Below are 24,991 nucleotides of genomic sequence, written 5' to 3' on the forward strand. Positions count from 1 at the left end.
AAGAGTCCATTAAATATTTTTGAAGCCCCGCAGCCATCCAACAGCATCACATTTCAGATACCTCTTTGGAACCTCAGTTTTCAGATAATGAAAGTACTGCACGTGTGCTCTGTCCATCAGCTCTCCTAGCTCTGACCTATCTTTCCTGAATTGAGAATAGAGATGGATTTGTCCCAGCAGCTAATGGTAAACTGAATCAAGGTGACAGAAGAATGCAAACATGGTACAAGTGACTTGATGTGCTGAATTAACTGGGAACATGTCATTAAATTGCCAATAGCAATCGTGCACTCTCTTTGACAGAAACAAATTAACTGCCTATCAAATGTATTAACATTGTTAATAAGAACAGGCATTTCAAATTAGATTTCTTTCATTCATTAGGTGTTAATTTCCTTCTGTTAACTTTACCTGTTTCTGGATAATGTCACTTTGATTAGAAGCCTGAAGGGTGTGCTCACGTTTAATTTCTATCTGTTGCTGCTTTTTCTTCTGCTGCTGCTCCCTGAGCTGCTGAACTCTGTGCAGCTGCTCCTGCACACTAGCTGCTTGCACTGTCACCACACTGGCAATCTGCTGAGCCTGTGCTGGGCTATTGTGCTGGATCTCAAGAGGTAACTGAAGCTGGATCTGGGGCACGCTGCCCTGCTGGGCTCGTATCTGAGCCACAAGACACGGCTGCAGCTGAGACAGGACTTCCACTTGCTGCAGGAGCTGAGGCACTGCTGTAACACTTGTTGGAGGCAGCTGAGGATGAGCTGGGCACTGCAGAGGAACCTGATTTAAAATCTGAGTACTTGCAAGGGTTGAGCCCAAGGCCTGAACCTGAGGCTGCGCTAGCTGCAGCAGAGCTGGCATTTGTATGGGAGCGTGGGGCCACACTGGGCTGGGCAGTCGGGTTGGAGTTTGCACCTGAGCTGGATGCTGAGCCTGGGCCTGGCCCGCGGGCGGCGGCTGCATCGGGGCTGGCGCTGGAGAGAGCCCCGGGGCCGGCACCGGAGACTGCGCCGGAGACTTGGAGGGCTGGGCTTCGGGGGCAGCCGCGGAGTCGCCGGGAGGCTCGGGCTGGCTCGGGGCCTCGGGCGGGGCGCCCTGCGGCGGAGCCCCCGCGGGCGGGGCCGCGGCGCCGGGCTGGGCCGGGGGCTGCCCCTGCCCCGCGGGCACGGCCGGGGCTGGCGGCGCCTGCAGAGCCGCCTTGGCTTCCCCCGCAGCTGGAACACACAAACGAGAGCCCATTAACTGCCAACGAGCCTTGATAATCCAAACCTCTGCAACTGCTGCAAAGCTCCGGGCAGGAACTCAACAGACTCTGCAATACACCTCCAACAATTGACTGCAGCAACAGACACCTCCAGCTGCATAAATACTCCCGTGCAATTGAAATGGAAGCTTTTTTTCTGCTGAACAGAACAATGCTTACCCGAGGTTGAAGTAGAAACGGTGGTTGTAGTTGTGCTAGCTGTAGTAGCAGCTGCTGGTAGTGGGGTGAAGAGAAATCTCTGAATTGTACCATTTGGCATAGCTGCTTGCATAAGCTGCTGTCCTGGACCAGGTATTACAGTCACACCCTGAGGGATTAATTGTAACTGACCAGTAGTTTGACCTTGTCCCTGAATTACCACAGTTAAGCCTTGACTGCCACCCTAAAAAAAAAAGTTAGTATTGATGTATTAGTGACATAATTCTTAGACAGGCTTCAATGAAAATCTGAACAATTATGGGTTTGGATTTCAGAATTCAACATTTTTATCACATACCATTCTCCTAAAATCCAAAACTAGCATCTGAGGTCATAAAATACTCAAGGACTCTTTCAACAATTCTGTCACCAAAAGATGATGGAGTTGGAGTTACACATTTCGTGAACCCAGAGAACACAACACAACAACTCTGAGTCTTTAATGCAGCAACTCTTAGAATCATGGAATGGTTTAGGCTGGGAGAGACTCTAAAATTCACTCAATTCCACCCACACCTTCCACTATCCCAGGTTGCTCCAAGTCCCCTCCAACCTGGCCTTGGACACTTCCAGGGATGGGGCAGCCACAGCTTCTCTGGCCAAACTGTGCCAGAGCCTCCCCACCCTCGTAAGAAAGAACTTCCTCCAAATATCTAATCTAAACCTACCCTCCCCTTCAGCTTCAACTCCAAGTCTTGTTTCAACAAAAAACCTTATCTGGCAATGAGCAGTCTGTACATTGCAATCATTTATATGTATTATTTATACCTATTTATTTATAGATACTGTGGTAAATCACAGAAAGTTATTTTTACCCAAAAACTGACTCTAAATTTATTTTTTACCAACAGATCTTCATGATCTGTGCAGAAGTTTTAAGAGCTTTATCCTCCTCTGCTCACAGATACTGCAACTTTTCCTCTGAGATTCTGGATAGCATGAATGAAAAATAAATCTTCACATCAAATCAAAAGACAAGTAATCAAAATTATGATCTGAATGCCTACAAAACAGGCTATACAGAAGAATTATGTCCCTTACTGCTATTAAAGATTTTTTTTTCATGCTGCTGAACACTCCTGAAGCCAGTTACCATACAGGGAAATACAACAGGAAGCAAGGGTTAAAACTTAACTATTAAAACCACTTACTTTGTATTTATTTATTATATCTATTCACTATTAAGCTGCTTTAAGTCTGTAATTATGCCAGTGCTCATCCTAAATAAAGCCAGACACATACATTTAAGGGCACAGGCACTACACTGCTGAAATGCAAAGGCTGGGTGGGTGTTAGCACATTTCCACACCCAGGGCTGTCCAGAGCTTTACCTGTCCTTGTGTCAGCTGGGTGAGCTGGGCCATTGTCAGCTTCACCTGGCCCTGCTGAGGGCGAGGGGGGGGTGCTGGGCTTTGTGGCTGAACTTGTTGAGGGGTTGTTCCAGAACTTGTGATGGTTTTCTGCCCAGTGCTGGAAGAAGCTGTGCTGGTACTAGAAATGGCTGTTGAGACAGGCTGACCCCTGATTATCTGAGTCACCACTTGCTGTGTCTGACCTGTAAGAGAAGAATCTGAGCTAAGAAACACATTTTCAGCTTTTTAACCATAAGCACAGCAAACCTCCAAGTCACAAATTGCAGTGGGGTGTGATGGTGATCAGACAGGTGAATCAAACACTGCAGTTTGCACATAAGTCTTCTTTACAAACCATTTGTGTGATCAAAAAATGTCTGCAAAATGTTTCCTATTTTAGCTAAGGTTGCATGGAGTACTTCAAACACTGAGCTTCTCCTTAAGGAAAAAAACATACAAAAAAAAGGCATTTTCAATGCACAATTACTCTATATGTTTACAGGGTTTTTCAGTTTTGTTTGGATTTTTTTCCCCCAAAACGAATGGACTTAATTTTAAGTACTACATTTCCCAGTGTCAATGATGAATAACATTGACAAAGCCTCCAACAAACACATCCAAAAGCTGAAAAAGGCATTAGTCAAGCATCAAAACAAGGGATTTTTACATTGGGACACAATGACACACAAGGAATTCATGAAGAAACAAACCATGGATTTCACACTGGGAATTGAAATATTAAAGTGAACCTACTGGCTGGCAGAATACCTTGCTGCACCACTACAGGTGTTCTAATGATGGTCTTGCCAAGGGTGGGCTGCTGCAGTGGTGTCCTGATCACCGTCATCCCGGGGCGCAGCGGGGTCCCCTGCACCACCTGTGCACACCAAACACACCTGTCAGCTTGAGGAAAAAGCCCTGCAATGTACCCTGAATCATTTCCCATGTGTGTTTGGATTTTCCTAACTAGAGGGGACTTTTGTACCTCTTTGGAGTAAAGGATCCATACACACCATTGCTGAGACAAGCCAAAAACATTGAAAAGTGATTCGCCAGAACTTTTAACATCTGTATTTAATCTTTAATATTCAATAATTTAAAGTCTATGCACCCACATTTTTTTGAGTTAAATAACCAGAAAAACGTTTTACCTGTGAAGTGCTTGTTGTTCCTAACGTTCCTGTGGTGTTTGGCCTAATGGTTACAGTTGCTGTCCTTGGCTGGAATGAAGTAAAGGTTTGACTTGCACCTGTAGTTGATGGAATGATACCCAATACCTTTTGCTGAACTTGAACCACACCTAATTAAAGAAAAATTGAGAATTCATTAATGATATAATGGCCAGCAAAAGAAGTAAATGCAACTCCAGGGTAGCATTTAGAACTCAAGTCTCCAGGTTTCTAGAATACCTTTGAGCCCTTCAACATTTCTTGAGAAAGCCTTTATCATATTGCAAAAAGAAGCAGCATTATACTTTGTCAATAGTCCAACTACATTTTAAGTTAAGAAACAGGTATTTTAGAAAAGGTTAAGGAAAGTGTCAATCTTCACAAAGATCAGTTTGATGGTAACTGCAAAGAAGTCCTTGCACTGACAGGGTGCCACAAATTAGTGTTATACAACCATTAAAAGCTATAATCTGATTAATTTCAAATGTAGAAGAGTAGTTTAAACACCTTTCACCTACAATACTGTGGTGCTGAAGAAAATGGGCAATGCTTCTCCTGTCACCTAAGAAATTTCAATACAAAATCTGCAGTCTTCATGATGTGATCAGATGCTAAATATAATGGAGACAGAATTGAGCTTTTCTGTTCAATACACATTCACAAATCTCAAAATATTAAGTCCTCTTCTTGAGGGAAGAATCAAAAATGCTAATCTTAGTCTGGAGCCAAACTCCAGCTCCTCAGTGAAGAGCAGCTGTAGGCATTACTATTTTTGTGAACAAAGCTGCTTTGTTGATTTTGATAACCAAAAAAACCAGCATGCTTCATTCCACATTGTTCAAAATAAAACTAATTTTGGGCTAGGAAATGCAGAATAATTTAAAAGCAAAAAACTTGCATTTTTCCCCTTACAGACACAAATATGCAACACAGGGGGACCAAGCTGTAGAAACTTGTATTTTCACATATATATATATATATAACATATTTTCCCCCTTCATGTCACAGTTTACTTCACTGGAAAAATAGTGTCAAAGGAGAATTAAGCAGCAAACTGGAATACAGTTTTTATTCAGTTCCCTTTGCCCTACCTCCTTGAGTTGATGGCACATTGACGGCAACAATCTTGCTGTTTGCAGGGAGTGGCAGCTTAGTTATCACTTTCCCTGCCATCGTTACTGGGCTGCCTGAGAGCTGGAAGGTCTGCCCTGTGCTGGCAATGGTTGTGGCTGAGGTGGCAGCTGTGCTAGTGGCTATTGAGGCACACAGAACAGGCAGGTTTAGAGCAGAATAATTAGTCAATGAAATGACTGTTTTTCAAGCATGAAACAGCAAACTATAGGATTATTTTTACTTTTTTTTTTTTTTTTAATGTGTCATGCTTTCTTTGGTGAAAGTTCTTTTCTGGAAACAGTATGTGACATCATAGAATGCTTTAATGAATGATTACTAGTACAAAAACTAGTCAGTAATTAATGAGACAGGTCAGAAATGAAACTTCCTAGCAAGTCAGAACAAGGAAAAATTAGACAGGTATAATCTATGCTTCTGGCATAGCAAGAGTTAAGAGCAAATAACCAGAAATGTGATAATGCTGCATATCAGCAGAAGATGTGATGTGTATATAGGATGTGATGCATACACAGGATGAACTCCAGCAATGTTCCTTCCATGAAAGATGACTCCTTACCTGTTGAGGACTGGCCTTGCTTAACCCAAGTAGCAAAAGTCTGATGGAAATTCTTGTTCTGTTGGAATGTTACTGTAGCTGGAGACCCCACTTTAGTGGTGAGCACTACTTTGGTTCCCGTGGGCACAGGGCCTGTCAGAGGGCCCACCATGACTTTCTGTGGTGTGGAGACTGTGGTTGCAGTGCTGCTGGCTGTGGTGGCTGCAGGGACCACACCTCCTACAGGGATCTGCTTCTGCTGCTCCAGCCGCTTCTAGTGAGGAAAAAATGCAATAAAGAGACAATTAGTATTTTCAGAGTTTACAACACAAACGTTGTCTCTACCCAGTATTGAGAGATAAATTGTAAAGAAGTGAAGAATAGGCTCCTTGACCTCCAGAGCTACACATCTACTTAGGATAAGCAGCCAGAAAACTTCCTTTATAGCAACTTTAAAATCCTTTGCTTATGTTAATTCCATTGCACATTTTACTTTTTAAAAACCTAACATATTAATTTGTCTCAGATTAATCAGGAAGATTTTTAAAACTTAAAAAATATCCATTTATATTTGGCTTTGACCATGTGCATGCATCTATGTCAGTAATTGGTACAACATCATCAACACAGAGTTTACTATTAGCATTCCTAAATTTAGAATTTCCTGCACTGAGATCCTGCCAGTTATAGAAAAAAAACAGACTGTATCATTCTGTTTCACCATTGAGAATGCAATTTTAAAAACCAGCCTTTTAAATGTAAATCCAGTTTGCAGTCTACTTAAAAAAATTAGGTTCAAAATCCCTTACCTTACCCAGTGACCTTCTGTGCTGAAACTGTTGAAAAAGCATATTTAACCTAGAAAGCCCCTTAGTGAAGGGATGTATCAGCAGGCTCTTCTAAAATGTCAACTTCTCTAACATTTTTTCCCATGTTACTGGAATTATCTCTGTATTTATCTAACTTAAATTTCAGCACTATATTGCAGTAATGCCCACAAATCAGAAGCAGTTCTTCACTACTAATGGGTTTTTGTCAGGGAAGATGTAATGAAAAAGGAATAAGTTGAGAAAAAGCACAGTTCTTAATAATGTATGTGAAGCACCAACATGACATCAGGTTTCCTAATTTTAAAGGCATACATTTAAATATAAATACATATACATATCTACATATATTTAAATAAAATTACCAATGCGCTTAACTCAGATAACTTAAGATAGAATAAAATTAAAAGATTCAATCTGAGTGAAGCATGAAATGCAGTTGTATTCCCAAGTCAGCTGTATTCCAAGGCAGCCTTCCACCACACACAGAACACTGAGAACCTTACCTGGAGATGGATGCTTCCCAGCCTTCTTTAAAATGGAAACAAACTAAACCTTTCTAAAGTGTTATAAATGACATGGGGGAAAAGCAGCAATCCATAACAAACCTTTGCTTTAACCCTGTTTCAAAATAACAAATGTATACAATGGCAGCAGCATTGTTTGATGGCTTAATCTGCAGTTGGAACTATTTGAGAAATGGTGTGAGCAAGGGATAACTTCATTTCCCAGGCTGTGATGCATGTGGTGAGCAGTGCAGTTGCTGACTGCTGGCACGACCAACAGCTCCCCACCTGCTGGGCAGCCAAACGTTGGTGTTTTAGCTGAGCCTCCAATTGGGCCTTGAACTCCTCTGCCTTCTTCTGTTCACTAACCTTAGCCTGTTGTTCAACTGCCTGTGCCTTTTCCTTCTCCACCCTGCCAAAGACACAACCAAAAGTAAGTTACACCACCACATAAAATCCAACCATCAAACTGCATTTTGTTTTATCCAGTTTAACTGCTCTCATAAGAGCAACCATTGAGAGAAAAGATCACAGAAAAACTGGTCGTGGCTTGAAAAATATTTTGAAATAAACTACTGAAGTTGTGTGCAACATCCCTGAAATATCCTGATGCCAAAATACTGCAACACCTTACAGGAAACTATTAATCAAAACTGGAATTTATAATTACATCTGAGACTGCAAGGAACCCATCTAATAACATATATTTAAAATTATTCATTCCAAGAGACTCAAAACTGTTGTTCCAACAGTAAACACATGATACTGAAAATATGCATCTTATGACTTGAGTATTCTCAGGCTCAATTTACTTGCACACAGTCATTATAGAAGTATTTAACAAATACTGTACAAAGTCAAGCCAAAAGCAGCCTACAGCCTTTCCATGCATTACAGTAATAACCTTTTAGCATTTAACAGTGGTTAGTTCACAAGCACGGAAAAATTAATGTAATATTAGTTCTAACATATCTGAAATATCTGCATACCTTAGTTTTGGTACCAGCAAAAAACTTTAAGCTTGACTATCAGTATCAAAAAGCCCAGTAAAAATACAACACAGGTATGTTTCTAGTGATCACAGAGACCAGGTCTGTGTTCCCTAGGGGAACTCTGATTTAGCAATCGCACAAATTAAGATTACTTTCTTTAAAAGCTCACTTTACCTTTCAGCAAATGCCCTGATCTCCCACAGTTCCAACTCCTCCTCTGCTACCCAAGTTTCCATTATAACAGGGCCTGTTTGCTTGGGTGTTTCTGGCCTTTTTGGCCTGAGGGCACTTGATCGCAGTCCCTTCCTCTGGGGTGTTGGGGTTTCTTTAGAGAACAGGCAAAACACACATATTAAACTACACTGCAAAACAATACTGAAGTGTAAACCAAGATTTAGTGATGTTTTCAGTCCCATTTTATAAACAGGGAAGCCTTTCAGCTTCAGATAAATCATATCCATTTGTTAAATGCAGCATTTGTTTCCCATAGGTAAATTAATAGTTCATGGCAAGCTGCATTTGCTCCCTTGATGGGCTGAATTAGCATAAAGATCCAGTTACCTTAAATTCTCTAGATTACAAGGGTGGAAGAAGGGGAAAATGTCTAAACAAGCAAACAAACCAACCAACCTTTTGGAGCCTCTGGTACACCAATGGGACAAATGATTTTTCTTATACAATACTCTGACCGGATCCCATACGGACCAACATCTCTCCGCTTGATTATCTCTGTTGTTGTAATTTCAGTTTCAGTTGTTTCTGCAACAAATTAGTCCCAGTACATTAATAACAGAAACAAATAAAGCTAAATCTCCAATCAGCCCAATATACTCAAGGCAAAGAAACAGCAAACAAAATTCAAATGCCACAGCTGACAGCAAGCATTTAGAGAAATGTTTGGAGGGAGTGTAACACTCAGAATTTACAGCAGAAGATTTTGCAAAGAAAACCAGAAATTTAAAATAACAATACCTGTCCTTGTGGTTCCTCCCCCAGGTGGAGCTTTTGCTGCCATATCATCCCACTTGAGACATGCCCACAATAACCTCAACATCAGGCTCACTCCAGCCAATGATTTGACTGTTTGGAGTCGGTACCTAATGACAGAATACAAATTATGTTTTAAAATAAGTTTAAAATACTCAACCAAACCAAAGGACAAAGGTTTTCCATTCTTCTTGTACTGAACAAGATAGAAAACTGAATAATCAATAGCAAAATTTGCATATTTGGGAAAACACACGTGTATCACTTGTATTTTAAAAATCAATTAATTTCATTACATCCTAGACTTTTTTCTCAAAAATATAAAGTACATACCTCCAAGTGATCCCAAAAGTTGGTCTTGGGGATGGATATGGCCAGATATCCAAGGCAGGCTTTGCATTGTAATTGAAATAAGGAACCTCTCTGATCCCTCCTCTCCTGGCCAGCTTTTTTAAGTCATCATTGGGTAAAACAAATATGCTTTTTTTACTGCTTTTGGTAACAAATTTCCTATAAGATGGCAAGGCAGTTCCAGAACGAGTTTTTTTGGGTCTTGTAAATTTCATTAACTTCACTTTGTCTTTTGTGGAATATTCTTTACTGACAGTCATGGAAGTCACCAAAGTGCCTTCTGGGGTGGTGAGTGAATCAGTGACTGTTGTTGTAACCACAGTTTTACTGTGCTCCTGGACAGAGATGACATCAGAGTTACTGTCTGTGGCTGGAGCAGTGAGCTTGGTCACAGTGGTGGTGGTGGTGACAGTGGAGATGGCACAGTTTTCTGTAGAGGAAACAACTGTGGTTTTCTCATTGCTGACAGCTCCAGTCTCTGCCACTTTAAACACAGTCTTGGACTCTGTGGACACAGTTGAGGTTGTGGTAGTCACTTCAGTAATAACAGTTTTTATTTTACTTTCTCCATTAATATTTTCCATTTTATATGCCTGTATCCCATTCTGGTCAGCAAAGTGACCACTCAAGCTGGATTCTTCACATGAGCTTACAGGCAATGGAGAAACTTTCTTCTCCTCAGTTGCTTCAGTTTCCATAGATTCTGTTTCACTGTTCAGGTTATTTTCTTTACAGACAGGCTGTGTTGGTGGGGAAGCAGAGCCAGCACTGGTAGATCTCTCAGGAGAAAGCTGGTTTTCCTCAGTTTTCTGCACATACTTGGGAACTTCATCTGATGGCTGGAGACTCTCTCCAGACTCAGGTGAACTCTGCAGATGTGACTTTGAGTCCATGTTATTTTTATCCTTTGTGTCCTCTCCCATGATGTCACCATTCATGAATGGTTTTAGTGAAGATTCCTTAAAAGTCAATGGTTTTATTTCATGTTCTGGAAAGGATTTATTAATATTATTAACTTTTGGATCAACACCATCCCCTGCCTTAGCTTCACAGGTATTTTTCACTAAGCAGTCATCATTTGATAATGCTTTCATGTCATTGTCTTTTCCATTCATTTGAAATGATGATTTTTCTTTTTCTGTCTCAGTTTCTTCATCTTTATTATTCTTTTTGTCAGTAACAGTATTTATATTTGTCTGATCAAGATATTTGTTCATGGTACCTGTCTCAACTTTCAGTTCCTGACCTTTCTTTTGACCATTGGCCTCTGTTAGTTTAGAGCTCAGTAAATCCTCATTATCATCTTCCCCATCCATATGGTCCAGAGTTTGACTTTCAAGGTTTCTTTCAGTAATCAGCCCTGTTTTAAATGATTCTGGATCTTTATTAGCTGATTTTTGGTGAAATATTGTCTTTTCAGATTTACTTTCAGTCTTTACAGGAGCCATTTCTTCCTCCATTTCACTTTCTTGAGAGGATATGGTTTCCACATGGCTTTTTATCACACAGTTGTTTTCTGGATCTTTGCTTTGCTGTTCAGAATTTCCTTCTGAGTCTGGTTTTTCAAGAGTGGCCACAGCATCTTTTCTACAGCTGCTTTCAGGTACCACTGGCCCTAAGTTTTCAAGTTCTCGCTGAGACACTCTGGTAATAGGTAGCTTTTGTTTCAAGGGGTTTTCATTTGTTTCTGAAACATCATATTTGATTCTGCCTTCTGCACTGGTTTGTTTCAAACCATCCACTACAGAGCTCTCAGACTCTCTAAGAGCCTCTTGTCCTTGACACTCATCAGCAGTTGAAGGTTTGGGGTTGTTTTCTCTGCCATCATTCTGAATAGGGCTGTCTCTTTCAGATGATTGAGGGGAGTTTTCATCCATCAGCTGCCCCTCTTTTGAGAGCTTGTTTGACACAGGCAAAGAATTTTCATCTTCATCTCCAGTTTTGCTAGAGGAGATTCTGCTGATGGGTAAACAGTCTTGTGCCATGTCTTCAGCTGGGATCTTGTCTGAAATGCAGCTTTGATCTGGGGAAGAAGAGTCAAACTGGCTTCCTTCTTTTCCTTTCCTTGCTTGCAGCTCATCTGTGTTTTTCTGGGGGCTCATAGATTGAATGCCCCCAATTTTAGCACCAGCCTCCAGCTTCATCTTTTCCAGACGCTGTTTTTCTTCCAGTGTGAACTGTTTGATTCGCCGCTCCAGGAGTCCATCTAATTTTGATGATTTTACTTTCCTTTTGTAGCAAGTCCTTAAATGAAATCCCTCACTGACATTGATTATATCCCGTTTACAATGACTTTCTTCATCTTTTATGGAGGATTCAATTTTCACATCATCCACATCCATAGGTTCTTCTTTGATGACTTTATCATTTTCACCATCAATGTCTTTTTCCACTGTGAAGAAGAAGTAACTGAGTCAGTGAGCTCCACAACAATGAATATAAATTATATTTTTACATTAAGTACTAAGAAATAAATGGACCTTTTAGCATATTAATAAATTTCAATTTAAAACAGAACAAAAGCTTCAGACACTGCTACAATGGGTAACAGGCAATCATTTAAGACATTTTAGATGTCTTGACAAAATCTGTTTTTCACTAGTAATTTCTGAGATTCTATGCTTTTCATGCTCTAACATGAGTTTCACAATAACAGAAGCTTATCACCTGTGTCTTTTGCATGATCTAAGTTTTCAGAAATTGTGTCAACTTCTAATTTGTCTTCATGCAACTTCTCTTCTTTTACTTGTACTTTCTCCAAGGTTTCTGAAACATCTGCTTTGTCTTTTGCTTGCAGATCTCGACAATCCTTTCCTTTGTCTTTCTCTGTTTTTACCTTACTTGGACCTTTTCGTTTATCCAAGGTGCATTTTTCATCTTCGCTCTTTGCTATTAACAAATTAAATTATTTCAATTATCCAGGGTATTTTTTTGTACTCTGCCACATTTGAATGTACATTAGTTTACCTCTCAAATTATTTGCACATCATTAGTGAAATTCAGAAAGAGAATTAAGCATCCAGTGGTAAATCCATAGATTAAACAGTGCACTACTGAACAGATATATAAACCCCCTCAATATTTAAGATGTTATTTTTTTGGTTTTGATGCTCTACATAACTTTTATCTACCTTTAATTTAAACAAGGCTCAACAATGATGCTCAAGTATTGCACACAAAATAATTGAAACAATTTAATCTAGCTACAAAATATCTGTAACAACTGAAGAAGTTACACTGACCAAGATTACCAGATATCCACAAAAGCACTGCTGGAACATTATTCCTAAAGTCTCCTTAAGAAATTATCTGCAATTTAAAAAAATGCAAGCAATGCAGACACTTACTTGATAACAATTTTCTGTAATTTGCATTAGTATTTCCTGGCAGTTTGGGCATAAACCTGTGGACATGGGTTTTACTAATCCAGCTCCAGCCACCATATCCTGTTACTCTATATTCCTCTCCTTTTTGCTTCCAAACCTGTAAATGATTTTTAAAAAGTAATATTAATGATGCTATTTGCTGCATTATTAATGTTTACATTTAAAACCCCAAATATAATTTTTTAAAAAACACATTTTAACACACTTTTCCAAGAAAGTTGAAGTATATTTGTGAAATAATGCACTACAATAGAAGATATATCTGCTGATAATTATATTGATCTATCATAGTAACATCTAAAAGCCTCATTTATTTAATGTAATTGTGAAAATCTATTTACCTAAAAGCTGAAACATTACATGAGTTTTTGAATCAACCTATATGCTTGTTACAAGTGTAGAGCAAAGAACTACTTCAACAAAAGTAATATCTACTGGAAGAGAACATCAAGAGGTTTCTACAGTAGTTCCCATCATATTGTACAACCTTCCAAAGGTTGGATTTTTTGGAGAGAGTGAGTGGGACAGGGACAGACACACAGACAAGATTCCAATAACCCCTAGAACCTTCCATTGGCATTGGCTCCTACTTCCATGTAGGAGTAACACAAGGACATGAACACCCTAAGTTTAAATGAAAACAGAAAAAAGAGTCAGAAGTCAACAATATCTGTATTTTCTTCATTCTTCCCACAAAAGAAACCCTCACCTGGTGTTTGACAGGAAATGTGTATTTCACCCATGTAGCTTGCTGCATTGTTTCTTCTTCTTCTTGCTTTCTCTCTTTTTTTTTCACTTTCTCCTTTTCTTCTCTTTCTATTGCTGTCATTCTGCGTAATCTAATCCATACAGATTTAAATTAATTTAAATACAGGATCTAGCAAGCAAATATAAGATGTCAACAGCACATAATACCCCTTGAATAAATTTAAATATCTGAAGTTAAGAGGAATACCCACTATTAGGTTTTAGTTATTACTTGTAACAGGAACATCACTTATTTTGCTATTTCAGTGAGGTAAACACAGCTGGATGCAATTGTGTCTAACAACAGATATATCTATTTTCTGCTCCTATGACAAAATGAGACACAAAACTCAGACTCCACTGAACTGTGGAGAGTGTTGAAATTTGCTCTTCGACTCTCCCAGAGTTTTAGCAGCTTTGAACAGTGGCTCAGATTAAACAAATGCAGGAGCAATGGCACTATAAAATATTGTCACAGTTTTTCAGTTTTTCTGTTTGAGAAAATACACTTCAAGTGCTGAATGACTATCTCAATTTAAACCTAATTCTTGCAGGCTTAGAGGAACTAGCAATTGCAAAACAAAGTAATATTCCCATATTCAACAGTATTTTAATATTTAATAATTTTACCTCGTATGCCCCAAGGATTCCCTCCAGATGGGCAGCATGACAACTGGTTTGATTGCACACTCCAATATAGCCAGTGCTAGTGCAAATTCTCTGGGTTTGCTGCACATCTGAACAGCCTTAATCCAGTTAGACCTAAATTGGAAAGAAGAGAAGGATCTGAAACATATACATGCACTAATATAGCATGCCATTTTAAGAAGATTTAATGGTAGGATAAAAACTCCTGTAGTAATACTTTACTCAAATGTACAACCCTTTTTAGCCTCCATCATAAACACACATGATGTTTGATTATAGTGAAGCACAGTGCTTGGAAATCACAGATTTGAAAAAACGAAGACTACTGTTTATTAACAGTGCTAGCAAAACCACAAGTAAAACAAAGAGAGTATGTGTTTCCATTTATTCATTTACCTGTGGGAAGCCCAATTAGGGTGAAGGAAGGATGCTGGGATATTGTTTTCTAGCTGAATAATGGTCAGCCTCAGGGTGGATATGGTGAGAACTTTGGAGCCATGCACAGACCCATTCCATTTGAACTCTCCAGCTGGAGTCAGGCAGAATTTGTGTGAGAGGTGTCTCCTCTTGTCGTGGTCCTCCCTGTGCTGGTGCTTGTTCAGAGCAAAGGAATTGGTGGCATATTGATTGTGATAAACACGATATTTCCCCTCCTGCCCCAGCTTGAAATAGTTGTTCATATTTCCTTTAATCACAACTTCCTTCTTGGTGCTCACTCGGGAGATTTCACCTTGAGAGTTGACCACCAGAACCTTAGGAAAGAAATATTGGAAACTTTGCACTGAATTTGTAAAATAATTCCTTCTATTTACTTATTTATGATTTAGGCTTCAAATGTCTATGTATAAAAGAATAAAAATACCCTGCACTCATCTGTAGAAACAAATAATGGTTTATCCAATACATCAATATATGTACTTCATCATTGCCTGTCTACAGAGTTAGGATATTCCCAGATCAACTTTAACATTTAAAAATCACCATCTAGGCTCCTCAGACCAAACAGGAACCTGTTTTGCTGCTCTAATTGTACCTATGGAGGGAGAGAGCTTTGGGAAAGCAGCTTCACTAACTCAGGTAAGCTCTCTGTGAACACCCTCCTTGGTACATCACAGAATTCAGACATGCAGCTTAGCAAAAGTATCCTGGACTTGGAAAACATGGTATAGATAACATCACTGGACTAATTTGTTTGTCAATAAATTCACTAAGTGATAACTTACATGGAAAAATCAATTAACAAAAATGAAATTAATATACCAAATAATATGCAGACAATTAATTGCAAAAAAAGTCACAAGAGTTGGGCACTTCCTTCCTGGATAAACTGGGCTACTTATAAAAACCAGAACCAAAACAAAAAACAACCCAGTCACACAAAACAACTACACCAGTGCACTGGGCCACTGTCATCACTCTGTAGATAGTACCCAAGAGACCAAAGCACAGTGGGGAAAAAAGCTTCATGTGATATTACAATTTCACCATTTCCTAATTTATTATTACTGCCTTTTTTTTTTTTTTTTAAGGACCTCCATTGCCTGAAAAAAACTTTTTTAAAAACTTTTCAATAAAATCTAGTATTCTTTAAAGAAGCCATCATTTTTCCAGAACATTTTTTGTAGTTCTTTGAGTTTTCTAAGATATGCACAAACCTCTCTGGTTTCTTTATATAACTTATTTGATTCATTTGCTGCAGCAGCAACCTGCTGGCTTTTCATCTGGCTCAGTTTGCTGTCTGGATTTCTCAATCTGGTGAGCATCCGTGTTGAGCCTGGTGTGCCTTTCCCTGCACCTGGAGAATCACTTCTGTCACCATTGGATTTGTCTCCTGCCCAGGAATAAAAAAAGGTTTTTAAAACAAGAATTGGAATTTTCCTATTGATGTGCTGAAATTACAAAAATAATAGAAATTTTAGCGAAAAGATGCATAAAATCAAAGTTATAAATGTCATTATCCTTAATGTTATTATAATTATCACCATCATTAGTATTATTACCTATATCCTCTGAAGTCTGGGATCCCCCCTCTGCATTTTCAGCATCATCAAGAGTCTTAATGGAGTCATTGTGCTCACTGCCACTGCTGTTCTCAACATCTGCCAGTGGAGGTGCAGCAGAACCACTGCTGGGGATCATCTGACCAGTTTCTTCTACAAAAGAACAACTTCAGTTTTAGTTTTTTTCATTTGAATTGGATCAATGCAACTTTTTAAAGCATTCATCAAAAAATGCAGATGAACATGTTTTGCTGGATTGGAGGAAAATATTAATTCCCTTCAGAGTACTGTATCCCTGAAAGTATTTTTTGTTCTGTTTCAAGCAGTTTCAACTTCTACATCTCTGAAGAACTGAAATTTACACCTGTATTTAAAATAAATTTGTATTTCATCCAAGACAACATTTTTCTATAGATGCACAAACAAACATCCCTGAGATGGTTTTGCATTTAGAATTCATAAAATTTGGTCTTCCTGAAGCATCTCATTTTCTCTCCTTTAATTTTCTTGTGCTTTAGCTGTTCCTCAGAGCATACACCTTTCAGTTTCCCTTGTTTTCCATTGACTCTTTGATTATCTCATCCTCAGCAACTTAATTCTCAGGAATCCCAGAGATTTCTGTTCCATTGACACTGCTCTAAATATCAGCCCCTTCCTGATCTGATGAATCTTCATGTGGCTTCAAATTCCTCAGCTGTCCTTGTTACTGTCTCTTGACAGCTCTGGACTTTGTTGTCACCTCACCTGTTGTGCTGTCCCAGTAGGAATTTTTGACTAAATATCACTGAATTGCAGCTACCTCAAAATAAATCTCTCCACCCTCCCAGTAGGAACAAGCCCAAATCCCTCAAAACAGCAAACCCAGCAATGTCTTCTGGGCTTAGTGCCAAAGGGAGACAGTTCAGCTGTTTAAAATCTACAAGATCTGCCTGTTTCTAGAATTCTTCCAAAGCATCAGGGATTCTGATGTTGCTAAGAAGAGTGACAGAATAAAACCTGGTTTTTATGATATATTCACTTCTAGCAGAAGGAAGGATCAGGTAAATATTCTGAATTCTTAGAGGGCCCCTGACCTGAATGCACCTTGATTTCTGACTGTGCCAAATGGGTGGCTGCCACTGTTTGATCCATTTCCCTTTTTACTATGAGGTAAAATGGACCTGTTTCTATGGCTGCTGCTTGGAAGAGAGTGGAAGCACCCAAACCAGACTGTTAATAAAGATTAATATCCAAATTGCATCTAACAAGGATGGTGACATTCTCATCTACCTCTGCATTCTACTCATATTTCCCCCCTCTTTTGGGGATAACTACCTCACCAATTCTGGTTCAGTATCTCACCCTCTCTCTGGTAATATCAAACTGAAATCTCAAAGTAAGAACAGAAACATCACTGAACATAGTGAATTAGACATGAGCAAAAACCCTCTCCACACATATTTTCCTACAAAAAAAGAGCCTGCAAATACACAACTTACATAGAAGCTTGGAAAGAGAAAAGAACTTGTGCAAGTATAATAAATAATGATAAATATGTAAGTGAATCTTTAGAATAAAATACAAACCCATAAAGGTGTCTGAAACAAAATTATGGGATATGTATTTTTTCCATTAAACCTCTACACAATTATTTTAACTTTAAAAGGCAATAAAAAATAGGAGAACTTGCAAAAATATTTGGTCATGTATCTAAAATATATGATTTTTGTCTTGTACAAGAGGACATTTTTTGTACTTTAAAAGTGTAGGCTTGCAGATTACAGCTTAATCTTAGCTTTCATTTTCTCCTCCTGTTCAGAAAGTTTATTACAAGGTTTGGATGCACTGACATTCATAAGCTGAAAAGCTGCAGACTGTGACTGCATGGACAACTATTTCTGTAGGAGAGAAAACATTTACTAGCCCTTTTTAAAGCATAACACACTGAGTATGCTCACACCACACATGTTTAGATTTTTAAGAACTGATAATAACATCCTGATCATTTTAATGGTGATCAGCTGTTTAGAACATCATTTGTTATGTAGTAAATCCTGTAACCAAATATAATTCTAAATGTAATATAAAGTAATTCTAGAATAGTGCACTCATAGTTTATGTTACATCTAATCAACTCCCACTTATTCCTAATGCAAAAGTAAGTTTGTCTGGTTTTACATAGTGTATATTATTACCTTTGAGTCACTGACATGGCAGAACAAAACATGTTAAAATACAATAACCCTTGTGCTTATAATTCTGAAATCTGTTTAAAATTTTCAGCATGACAATTTTAATCTTGACATTTCAGTGCAATGGTTTATTCACATGGATGAAAATGCTTTGTTAGTAATTTACACAGTAAATGAGAGGTTAAAATAATAAACAAGCCAGCAGCAAATTAGATTTGAAATAAACTTTGAGGATGCTAACAATCATTACAGATCACTATGGAAAAATAAAATATACAGAAAATAGAAAATAAAAAGCTTAGCCATAGTTGTCTTTGGAAGGCATGGAAACAAATGCTAATGTCACAGAGGACCACAAATTTCAAGCACTAGTTGCAAGAAAATTAACTTTGAAATGTTAATAATGACAACGTAGCAGTAAAGGATGGCACTGCAAGCAAACAGCATGAGTGATATATGTTGGGAATGGTTTTAGTGGACAAATCAGAGAGAAAAACAGATTCCCCAAATTACAGAGGCATTGGTAACAGTGCCTTCTGTACCTGAGAGTTCCAGAGGGAGCTCTGATGCCACCTTCTTCTCTGCCACGTTGTTGCTATCAAGGGTTTCTGACTGACACCCCACTGCGTCCTTCCCTTCAGAGCAACTATTCTCTCCTGCAGAAGGATTTGTGGTGCTGTCATCAGTGCTTGAGGTCACAGAGTTACTTTTATCCCCAACGACTGCTGCCTCTATAGTAAAATGCACAACAAAACTTTAGGGATGTTCTTTATTATGCCTTAGGATGTTATTTGGCATCATCCATAGAAAGCAACTTCAGCAGCTTTCTTTGTTTGATAATGTTGAAAAATAGAGAGCTTTTTCCTTTCCTTTTTATTTTTGCTAGGAGATGGTATTGTCTCAGAATCAAAGAACAAACCAATTGTGAGCAGGAAAATGTTAAAAATTATGTAATGTGGCTTACTACAAGCATGTTGATCACAACCTGTGTCACCTGTACCTCAAGGCAGGGTATCTAGGAGCCAGCTGTACAGAAGTAGGAAAATGGGTGAAATTACTTAAGAAGAACAACTCCAACATACAAGCACAAAGGAACTGACAAATATCACCTATTACAGAAATACCTTGGAGAATCATACAAAGAAAGTATCACATTAATACTTAAAAAACATGGGGTTCACTTCATTTAAGTGGAGCTGTTAAAGCACAGTCACTTTCTTTACCTTCTGTTTTCTCTTTTTCCACATCTTGCTCACTGTGTGTTTCCTCAATTTTATCCTGGTCTCCAGATTCTTCCTTGTCTCTCTCAGCATCTGTCTGGTCATTATCAACATCACTTTTGGCCTTTTCTGTTTCATCATCTCCTGTGTTTTTATCTTCCACTATTTCTCCTTTTCTTGCTCTGATAATGTCCAAAATTTCATCTACAATATAAAGCATGCTGTCAGCACGAAAACAACAAACCACCTACAGAGCCACAGAGCACAAATAACATGACATAAATCCTTCTCCTGATGTAAGATAAACTAGATTTGATTCAAAGTGCAGCATCTATTCCCATTACACAAAATCTTCCTACCATTTGCTGCAGAAAGGAAAGACTTGTTGCTGCCCCTTGCTTTGTTTGTCAGGTCTTCTGTCACATCCATGTGCCGATGAACTTCTTCTCGCATCTCGTCCAGGGTTTTGCATAGGTCAGCTTCCCAGTAATCCTTGTCCAGGCATTCAATCAACTCTGCCAGCTGGATCTTTGTGCTGTAGTACCAGATTTTCTTATCCTTCTCACTTTCTGAATCTTCCTCTCTGTAGGAGTATTTTAAAAATATTGATTTTAAAGTATCTGGATGAATGATAAAAATTGCTATCAGCCTGCTTTGTGCAGAACATTATGGAATGTCAATACCTGAGTGTGAATAAATAAATCACATTGATTATATACACCCAGTTTAATACCAATATTCCTTTCTTGTTTTCTTCCCTTTCTTCATCCCCTCAGTTCTCAAGACAACTTCCTCAGAAAGCTTGAGGTCTCCTTAAAACTGGTTTGTCCAATCTGACAACAAGATTTATTCTCATTATATTTACTATTTCTATAACCATTAATTTACTACTAAATCTGAAATAACCTGTAAATCCAGAATCCATAATGGTAGTTTCTGCCAGCATATTCAGGAAAAAAACACAGTTAGAAAATTCAGAGTATAGAATGTCACATTCATAAAACATTTTATATTGGCATCCTACAGCATCCACCTGTGAGAGCATCAGTAAGGGATGAGTCATAATACAACCTCTTTGAAAAGATCAAGGGATTTCCACATTTTTAGTCTGCAGTACTCCATGACTCCATGAGCCCAGAATTATTGGTGCCAACAGCACCTCAGCAGGGCCACAGACCCAAGGCAGCTCCAGGTAACAGGCTCTCCTGGAGGCTGCAGAGCACAGGGAAGATGCTCCAAGCAGTTCTGCAGCTGCTGGATTTCAGTTTGGCTTGATCCATCCTGTGGGGCAGCAGCAGATCCAGGCTGCCACGAGCCCATCCATCCATTCATTTCCACAGCACATCCCAGGCTCACTGAGAACCCTAACCCAGAGCTGTGACAGCAATGGGAAGCTGACTGCAAATCTCAGAGATCTGCCCTTATGGGGTTTGTTGCAGGGTCCTCCCTAATGGTTCCCTTCCTGTGGCTTTTATATTAAAAATGGCCCAAATTGATTTCAGGAATTCAGAAAGACAAATAACTTTAAGGCAACTTGATCACTGTTGATCTACTGCCTCCCACCCTGTATTTATGAAACAATTAGTATTTGCAACTCAAACAAAACACTACTGAAACAAGGTGGTTGTGAAGTTAATAATGGCAGTATTACACAAAATTCAACTACTAACTTGTCACAACCATTATTACAAAACAGACTTTTGGTTTTGATGACAAAACCTGGTGTATTGCAAAGAAACTTGCATCTCTCTCATGAAGGCCTTTACTCATGAAAAGTAACTAATTCTGCTTTACCAATTTATTCCTCTAAACTGCCAACATTCCATTAGTAAAATTAACCTGTTAAGTTTGACAAGTTTTCTCAGACAACAGCTCATTTCAGGAAGACTGTCACATACAACACACCAAAATGTAACAGCTGAACACTGACAATCATTTGACTCTATGGAATCTTCTAGGCATGGAAACTTCCATGTTAAAGAAAAAATTACTGTTTAAACCATGTTTCCTCTAAACCAAGAGTTATTTACCAACAACAATAGGAATGACAGCACTTTCATTACCGGTGGTGAACAAAAGCCACGGAAGAGGAAGATAAAGGCAAACACACAAAACCCAAGATGGAAGGGGAGATGAGAATGCAAGAATAGGGCTTTACACAGTGAGAGGAAATAAAAGGATGAAATAAAATGCTTAACTAAAAAGGACAGGGAATAGATGCCTTCAGAGCTTTCCCTGGCGAGTGTCCAAGGGAAATGGCAAGTGCAAGACCCCGGCAGAGCAGCAGTTGTAAGGCTGCTGTGCTCCTGACAAATGTGACTGTAGAATATGATGCTGTTATTACTCTATTTCTTAACTGACCAAAAAGGGAACTTCAACCTTTCATTCTGAACCCCTCTGTTGTAGTTACAGGATTATTTGCTAGAGAGATAATGCCATTTATACTTTCTCTTATATGACCTAGATATGCAACAATATAAACGCTTTATATAGAATCAGAGTCACTTCAGCAGGAAAAGACTTTTGAGATCAAGTCTGACAATATATTCTCATCTCTCCATGAGGAAAGGCTGTGCCTGCATCCATCTGCCAGACAAGCAGCTTGTACACACTGCTTCTATTTTGAAGGTGATCATCCAAGTGTTTTCTTATTTTCATGTTTCTCTCCCCCCCATTCAGCAAATCTGAGACTGCTCCAGCTGCACTAATGCACCCAGGGTGAGTATGTGTCACCTGAACATCCCAAGCAGCATCTGCCTTTTCCCTTCCCATCAGACCTTTCTATTCTAGGTTTGCAAAGTTCCATTGGACTGAAAAGCAATTAACTGCTGTTTTCAGTTTCCCTGGACAACTCAAGAAAATACCTTCAGCAGCAGCAGCTGTATTGCAGGCCAGTAAACCCCAAGGCTCAGTGTGCAGAGCTGGGACATCAGACCACCAGGAGTATTCTGCAGAAGACACCTGAAGCTAATCCTTTCATGTGATTTGAGTCCTGCCCATTAAAGAACTACTCAGATGATATTCCAGAAACAGACAATGAGGTTATCCAAGAGAATCTGAATACCCTTCTACTTTATTTATATCAGGGTTTGAGCTTAAAGTTTGTTTAGAACTGAAGACTATCACAAGCTTAACAAGAGAATTTCAGGAATTAAAAAGCTTTCTCTTGAAAAAGCACAGACAGAATGTGAAATGGCACAAACTGGTTGGTCTGTATGCTTACACCAAACTCATCTCTGGCCAGACTTCTTTCCAAGATTCAGATGTGTGCCAGGGGAAGACTTGGAGCACACAACAGGAATCATTCCATGCAATCCATTTTTGCCAAGTTAGGTAAGATTAAATTAACAATTATATCATTCCAGCTAACTTTCCCTTAACATTTTCTTGTGTTTACTAAAGGGACACCACTTTTACTCTCTGAAGAAATCAGAGGGGTTGTCATAAAAAGATGGAAAGATGCAAGTCTGCTCAAGGACCAGTTCCCAACATTTTCTTGGAGAGTCCAGGCAGATTTGCCAGCTTGGTGCTGGACAGGTCTGCAGAGACTCCAGGGGACTCAGCTGAGTCACACACAATATGTGAGGCCAAGGAGGGAGGAAAGAACCACATGACTATTTCCTACCTCTTTCAGCCTCCTTGGCTGCCAGCAACTATTCACTGGCAGGCTGCAGAGACAAGTATAAAGACTGATAAAAGCAACATAGAAGATAATGGAAACTTTTGAGTATGGTGATAACAAAATATTTAGTACTACTTGTAGCAGATACTTCCTGAATTCCATGATGATACAGTTGGAAACTGAAGAATTCAGGAAATTGTTTGTTTAAAGCAATTTATTCAAATGAAGACCCAAACCCTTGTTAATTAACTGGAGAAAATAGAGGAGGACTCCCTAAGAACATAAACAGCATGACAAATCTTGTAGAAAAAAAAGCTGAAACTGCTTTTGGCTGTTGAGGAAGATCCATACAACTCAGGAATAACGATGTGTGTCCTATTTCTGCTATTAAAATGAAAGCCAAACAGTGTTTCATTATCTTCTTCACAGATAATTGATAAATCCAAAGCATCTCAATATTCCTATAAAGATAAACTTGTTAAAACACTGCAGCAGTTTACAAGAACAATGCAAGTCAAAGTCTTAAATTTCCTGAGTTAATAACTTGCAGAAATAATCTTCACAAGTAAAACAAATGCAATTGACCCAGAGGCATCATCCTTAATTTGTAAACAGCTTGAAACAAAAACGTCAGGAATTAATTTGCTCTTGGCCTGTTTTTTGTTTTAATCTTGTTGATATTTGTTCATGACGAGACTCCTTCAGTGTCCACTTTTCCATCTTTGTAAAACAGAAGAGATGGAAAAGAGAAACAAACCCACAATGAAGGACTTAAAAAAAGGCAAGTGGTGGAAATAAAAGTATCAGGCAACAAGTCTAGAAAACCCCTTAAAAGGTAGGAAAACCAGCAGTAGGTTGGATTTTCAACATTTAAAGAAGGAGTAGGGAGAAGAAGTAAAAAGCCCTAAAAACCCTTTTGAGAAACAAAACCACCAAGAATTTAGGATTTCAGTTCTCTAATCCTCCTGGGCAGGATTTCAAATTGGTATTTGTGCAGATTATTTTTAGATCTATTAGTTTCCTCTGATACATTTGATCACATGGCATTGGGGAATACAGTCTATTTATTTTAATAAAGTTGATATGATAATATAATTTCATGAATCTCAGGTTTTAGCATTTGGCAGTTATGCCTTAAGTTACCCTTCAGTTATCTGAGATATCAGGTGTGGTTTAATCCTGTTCAGTGTGTATAAATAAATAAGTAAATATATGCAAAAAAGTTGGGTTAGGATAGAGCATTACTGAATTTAAAAACTGAAAGTAAGGAGTTTAATGTCTATATGAGTTATTAAAGTTGTATTTCCCTGGAATTAAGTTATGTAGTACTTTTGCTTCCTTGTAATATAATTTGCCCACAGAACACCTAAAAGGAATGCAAAATACTGGTTTTTAAAAACTCAATACACCTAACTTTTGAAGATGTCTCTTCTAAGTGTAGTTAAAATTACTACCAATGTGCTAGAAAGAAACAACTCTCACATGTGCAGATTTCAAAGGATCACAAAACACCTGCAGGATTCATTTCAGTTTGAAATACATTGAAGTATTGCCTGCATCAAAACCTTCTGAACATCAAATACTCCACTTCACTGGGAAAAAACATTGTATCACAGATTAAGTTTGGTTAAAAATAATTATCTATCTGTCTATATACAGGAAGGAAACAAAGTCTGCTCATTTAGCTCAAAATCAGCTCTGGAGTGATCTGGATTTTTTAATGTTAATTCCCAGATCTCTGCCAGTACAGGAGAGCAGTGAAGACAAATCCAACTTTAGAACAGCCTTTTCCTCAAGAGTTTGAGTGGAAAGACACAAAAACAAAGCAGAGGAAATCATAAGTTATTAAAGCAGAAGTAACCAGAGCAAAAACAATCCCTGTTAC

General features: G+C 38.7%; 1 protein-coding gene across 13 annotated transcripts in view; it reads right to left on the reverse strand.

The window, feature by feature from the left end:
• BPTF (bromodomain PHD finger transcription factor) overlaps nt 1–24,991 on the reverse strand; it is a 50,822-nt gene that overhangs the window by 11,742 nt on the left and 14,089 nt on the right. For 4 of the 13 annotated variants that reach the window (XM_079323782.1, XM_079323776.1, XM_079323779.1 and 1 more), the window contains exons 3-24: nt 19,844–20,067; nt 19,488–19,688; nt 18,807–18,995; nt 16,094–16,246; nt 15,749–15,924; nt 14,490–14,845; nt 14,076–14,207; nt 13,408–13,537; nt 12,660–12,795; nt 11,980–12,201; nt 9,295–11,704; nt 8,947–9,071; nt 8,605–8,733; nt 8,149–8,299; nt 7,271–7,394; nt 5,671–5,923; nt 5,072–5,233; nt 3,963–4,111; nt 3,565–3,688; nt 2,791–3,014; nt 1,421–1,643; nt 913–1,211 (exon numbers count right to left, since the gene is read on the reverse strand). In XM_079323782.1, the coding sequence (XP_079179908.1) occupies nt 913–1,211; nt 1,421–1,643; nt 2,791–3,014; nt 3,565–3,688; nt 3,963–4,111; nt 5,072–5,233; nt 5,671–5,923; nt 7,271–7,394; nt 8,149–8,299; nt 8,605–8,733; nt 8,947–9,071; nt 9,295–11,704; nt 11,980–12,201; nt 12,660–12,795; nt 13,408–13,537; nt 14,076–14,207; nt 14,490–14,845; nt 15,749–15,924; nt 16,094–16,246; nt 18,807–18,995; nt 19,488–19,688; nt 19,844–20,067 (6,292 nt within the window). Of the gene's footprint in view, nt 1–411; nt 1,212–1,420; nt 1,644–2,790; nt 3,015–3,564; nt 3,689–3,962; nt 4,112–5,071; nt 5,234–5,670; nt 5,924–7,270; nt 7,395–8,148; nt 8,300–8,604; nt 8,734–8,946; nt 9,072–9,294; nt 11,705–11,979; nt 12,202–12,659; nt 12,796–13,407; nt 13,538–14,075; nt 14,208–14,489; nt 14,846–15,748; nt 15,925–16,093; nt 16,247–18,806; nt 18,996–19,487; nt 19,689–19,843; nt 20,068–24,991 lie in introns of all 13 variants that reach the window. The other 9 variants (XM_079323777.1, XM_079323775.1, XM_079323770.1 and 6 more) reach the window with 9 other exon arrangements.

This window comes from Erithacus rubecula, assembly GCF_903797595.1.
Source record: "Erithacus rubecula genome assembly, chromosome: 20".
In the NCBI taxonomy this organism is placed as follows: domain Eukaryota; kingdom Metazoa; phylum Chordata; class Aves; order Passeriformes; family Muscicapidae; genus Erithacus; species Erithacus rubecula.